The 4,252-nt window shown below is 40.4% G+C and overlaps 1 protein-coding gene across 1 annotated transcript; it reads right to left on the bottom strand.

Moving 5' to 3' along the window:
- Positions 1-2,871: 2,871 nt before the first annotated feature.
- On the bottom strand, positions 2,872-4,101 carry gnrh3 (gonadotropin-releasing hormone 3). Its single transcript, XM_072436541.1, has 4 exons — positions 3,976-4,101; positions 3,626-3,774; positions 3,362-3,442; positions 2,872-3,082 (listed from the first exon to the last, which is right to left on the bottom strand). The coding sequence occupies exons 2-4, from the start codon at positions 3,767-3,769 to the stop codon at positions 3,029-3,031; spliced, it is 279 nt and encodes a 92-aa protein (XP_072292642.1). The 5' UTR covers positions 3,770-3,774; positions 3,976-4,101; the 3' UTR covers positions 2,872-3,028.
- Between the last annotated feature and the right edge of the window lie 151 nt (positions 4,102-4,252).

The raw sequence follows: 4,252 nt of genomic DNA, 5'->3' as shown, positions 1-4,252 counted from the left end.
GAAGGCCAATTCTACTGTACACGCTTCCATATAACTCCTCTGTGGACAAAATTCAATACAAAATGAATTAAATTGTTAAAATGTGACACTTTAACAAATACAATGTTTGTTTTGTTTCCAATTGTAACTTTCTGTTTCTTTCCTGATGCCATCCAGGACAGCATGTGCAAGCATAAACAACTTTACAATCAACTCCAGAATCCATCTGTAAATTTAAGATAAAATTAACTTTTTTTTCCCCTCAAAACCACACTTGATTGGTGTGAGATTTTCACAGAGTTACACTAATACAGTTTCTCTAACTTAACTGATGGAATTGCTACAGGATTGACAGCCAGAATCACATGCAAAACGCATAGCTCAAGAGTGTCACCATGTGGCCGCTCTGGGACATGACACCGCTGACTCCTAGCCTCCCCACAGCAAGTGGAGAGCAGTCAGTTCTCATTTCTTCCAAACCAGTCTGGGTTATTTATCTTTATATATATATATCCTGCAATTAATGCCTTTGTCAACTGCTTTACATTAAGTCTGTCGTCTCTCTATCACCTCGACCAAATCTTAGTTTCAAGACAATGTACTTCCAAAGGGCCTTTTCACTAAAGCTTGGGGAAAAAAGGGTTTGAAGACCTCCCTGACATTTAGACTCTCTCTGAAGATGACTTTGCCTTCTACTATAGCCTGCGGGAACATAGTAAGACCCACGCTAAACTTCAATTGATATGCACTGCCGGATTCCTCTGGGGGAAATTATCATTCTGTTCATAATAAGAGTCACAACAAGCACCTGCAAAATGACTTTATCATACAGTTCGCTTGAATAAAAGTTTCCTCCTCCTGACCCATCATGGACCGTAAATGGTGATGAAATGAAAACGTATAATTTCATGCATATGATAGAATGCTTATTTGGATGGTGGGATGGCGCAGCTGCTGGGATGATTGGCAGGTGCGTTAATGCGACAGCCGTTGGTATCCTTGGACGCCTCCCCTTCTTCTTTTTCCTCCAGCTATTATCCAAATATGTTCTGTTTCTACAAGCAAATGAATGGGACTAAAATCAAAGTATCAAATATGTATTGCCCTTCATAATGGAATTCCCTCAGAGCAAGGACGCCTAACAATGGACCATTCTCAGTATCCTGTCCTTTCCTTCTCTATATGCCAATGGATGTGACCTCCCCAGCGTTGACAATGGGCATCCAGGAACACAGGCTCTTGGCAGGGCTCCACGCTGCCGTTTTATGTGCGCTGTTATATTTAAGGGTGACACCGGGCCCCCGTACTATTGTCTCTGCCGTGATTATTTTCTACCGTTGTTTAGCCCCAGTTGTGGCTCTTTGATGAAAAGGTCGCCACTCAATTGGAAAACAGTCATTAAAATGCGGTGGGTACTATTCACCCGTGTGCATGGGGGAACCAACTCAACTGAGCTGGTTAATCAAAAGTTAATTATATAATTTTCATGCAGATGAGGGGAAACGTTCAAATGAATCCCAACTCTACAATCATTACAAAAAATAAATAAAGAAATAATTCTAAAATGCTATAAAATGTTCAGGGACTGGGAGGCTGTAAACAATATGAAGTTTAATTTGAGGTAAACAAAGTGAATATCCACAAGGGGGTCTGGGAAGGAGAAAGTGAGGTTAAATCAAATTTGGAAACATAGATACCAGCAGGTTTTGTTGTCCTGATGTACGTGCAATTAGCCAGGTCCTTGATGAGGACACTGGGAAAGAGAAAGTTGAGTTTTGCAGCAAGCGCTTTGGGATTTTTTGAAGGGAATTTATGTTTTTTTGTGTGTTATCTGTAAACATTAATTATCCTGCAATTGAATTAAAGTCATATTTTGGAAGAAATAATATAAAAGCATAATTATCTTTTATGAGGATGTTGCGAAATTGCTGAAAGGTAGGGCTGAACTCAAAACAACACGGTCTACAGTGGATTTAATTCAATAACTTTGTCAAAAATGTATAAGGTACTTTTCAGAAACTATGCTTCAAAGGGGGACTGAGTTATGCAAATTGCAGTTATGAATATTAAATGTGAAATGAACAGGCATTGTTCTGGAAGTGCAAGGGAATGTGTTTTTTAATTTTTCTTTTAATTCTTATGTGCTTTTTATAATGTTTACCTTCTCCCAGTTGTGTGAACGGGTTTTGGGTTCATTGGTGTGCATTACAACCACGCTCTAACAATGCGCGGCCATCCCCGGTGTCAGCACAGTTCATGAATCCTGGCCCCTTATGCACTAGGCGATTAGTATGGTGCTCCGTCTGTGGGGCTTTGCCAGAAAATGAGTTCTCTTTAAAACATATGCCCCCTGCTGATTCCCTTTCCTTTCCTGATATGAAATTCCAATTTTATAATGAACACCAATTTCCTGCACGGAGAGGGGGGAAAAGTTGCATAGTCTAGTTTTTGTTTTGGATGAGTGCGGCTATCCTAAATGAAAAGTAAAGCTGTTTTTGTTGTTGTGAGCGTTGTATGTGGATAGAACATTTCAATTGTGTGCGGCTAATCAACTGTCAGGTACAAGCAGATCCGGATCACATGGTGTAATTTTCCACATGGCGTTTGCACTTGACTGCTGTGGCAGAAAATGAAATTACCAAAAGTGGAGCAAATTTAATTAACTCATTGATTTCTAATAAATTGGCTTAATCGCCAGCTGTTGTCATGGTAAGATTGTTGTGTCACAAGTTTGTCATGCTTGTCGGTCGTGGCTGCTTTACAAAGACTGAATCTATTCAAAGGCTTTTAAAAGGGCAGTTTATATGATTAATATTTTATTATTATATCATTATGATTGCACTGACTGGAAAGGAAAGGCAGCACTCTTCCCATAACAAGCAAATAAAAAAATCTGATTCAAAACCTTTATTACAATGTAGCATTGATAGCAATGTAACATACATAAACATCGACATTTTTGTGATAAATAGGAATACACAAATATATGAAGGCAGCTTTCTTCACTCATCATTCCCATCTTATTACAGTCAGTTCGTTTATCTCATTTTTATTCTGAGGGGAACATTTTCTTTCGGTTGAAATGACTGGAATCCTCATTAATCTAAAAAGATTGAAATTTTAGTTAGCTTGAATATTTCATTCCAAACACAAGAGCTAAATAAGGCTGGACCGAGCGCACCACAGTCACCCAAAAACGGCACAATTATTACGCATGCACGTACTCAGTCATGCAAAAAGAAAAAGATACAAACAGTCACTGGACGCTTTGTATATTGTCATTGCTGCTTTGGAACACAATGGCACAAGCAGCTAAAGCACACATTAATATTGTACAATTGAAGTAGACATTGGTCATACATTATGTATAATAAGCACTTACTACATTGTATGGCCTGAGCCTCTCGTGGGTTTGGGCACTTGTCTCATCAGGAAGAGACACCACACCTCCCGTGCCCATCATCTAAGCACAATAAAACGGACATTTCCAGGAGCCATGATTAAATTAGAAGAAGGCCTTCAAGTAGATGTGGCGCGCGGCAACCAACTTTTAACCCATTCCGCGCCATGTTTACCCAAGTGTGAAACCCCAAAACAACGTGCTTTTCTTTTCTTTTCCACAACGGTGCTCTTTTAAAATACTTACTCTAATGGTCGCCTCCAGCTCTCCCACGCTCCTCTTGCCGCCCGGTAACCAGCCGTAGGACCAGTGCTGGGACAGAGCGACCTGCAGCACCAGCGCCATCACAAACACCTGCACCATCACTTTGCTACTGTTGCTAGCTTCCATTAGCGCTGCGGAGGGATACAAACAAAACTTTTTTTAATGAACTATATAATGTCACAACCTCCCATTCCGCCGCACCAAAGCGCACCGCGTGCATTATAAGACAATAAGACATATTCTTAACAATACTTAAGGCGGTAATTAATAAAGCGCGTAATTATAACTTAATGACCAGTGGATAAAAGTAGTGCTGCGGAGGAGTCACTCACCTCTGTGTTTGCCTTGTTAGCATGTTGTGCATTAGCCGGAGGGGGCTTTATAGAGGCAGCTGTCAGGACCATAATCCCCTCTCTGCAGGTGTGTGACACATTCAGGGACTAATGGCACACAAAATACTTCTAATGGAGCCGGCTAAGTGCTCAGATATGCTGACATCACCGCGGGTGTTCAAACAGCATTAAATATAAAACAATATCATCTTCCCCACTTGTTTGTAAGGCCATTGAACGCATCCTTACAGAGGCACATAAAAAGGACAACAAGATG

Source organism: Eucyclogobius newberryi, unplaced genomic scaffold, assembly GCF_026437365.1.
Source record: "Eucyclogobius newberryi isolate DKJ021-1_F unplaced genomic scaffold, fEucNew1.0.hap1 SCAF_8, whole genome shotgun sequence".
NCBI lineage: Eukaryota > Metazoa > Chordata > Actinopteri > Gobiiformes > Gobiidae > Eucyclogobius > Eucyclogobius newberryi.
This window is presented reverse-complemented; position numbering and strand designations above follow the sequence as displayed.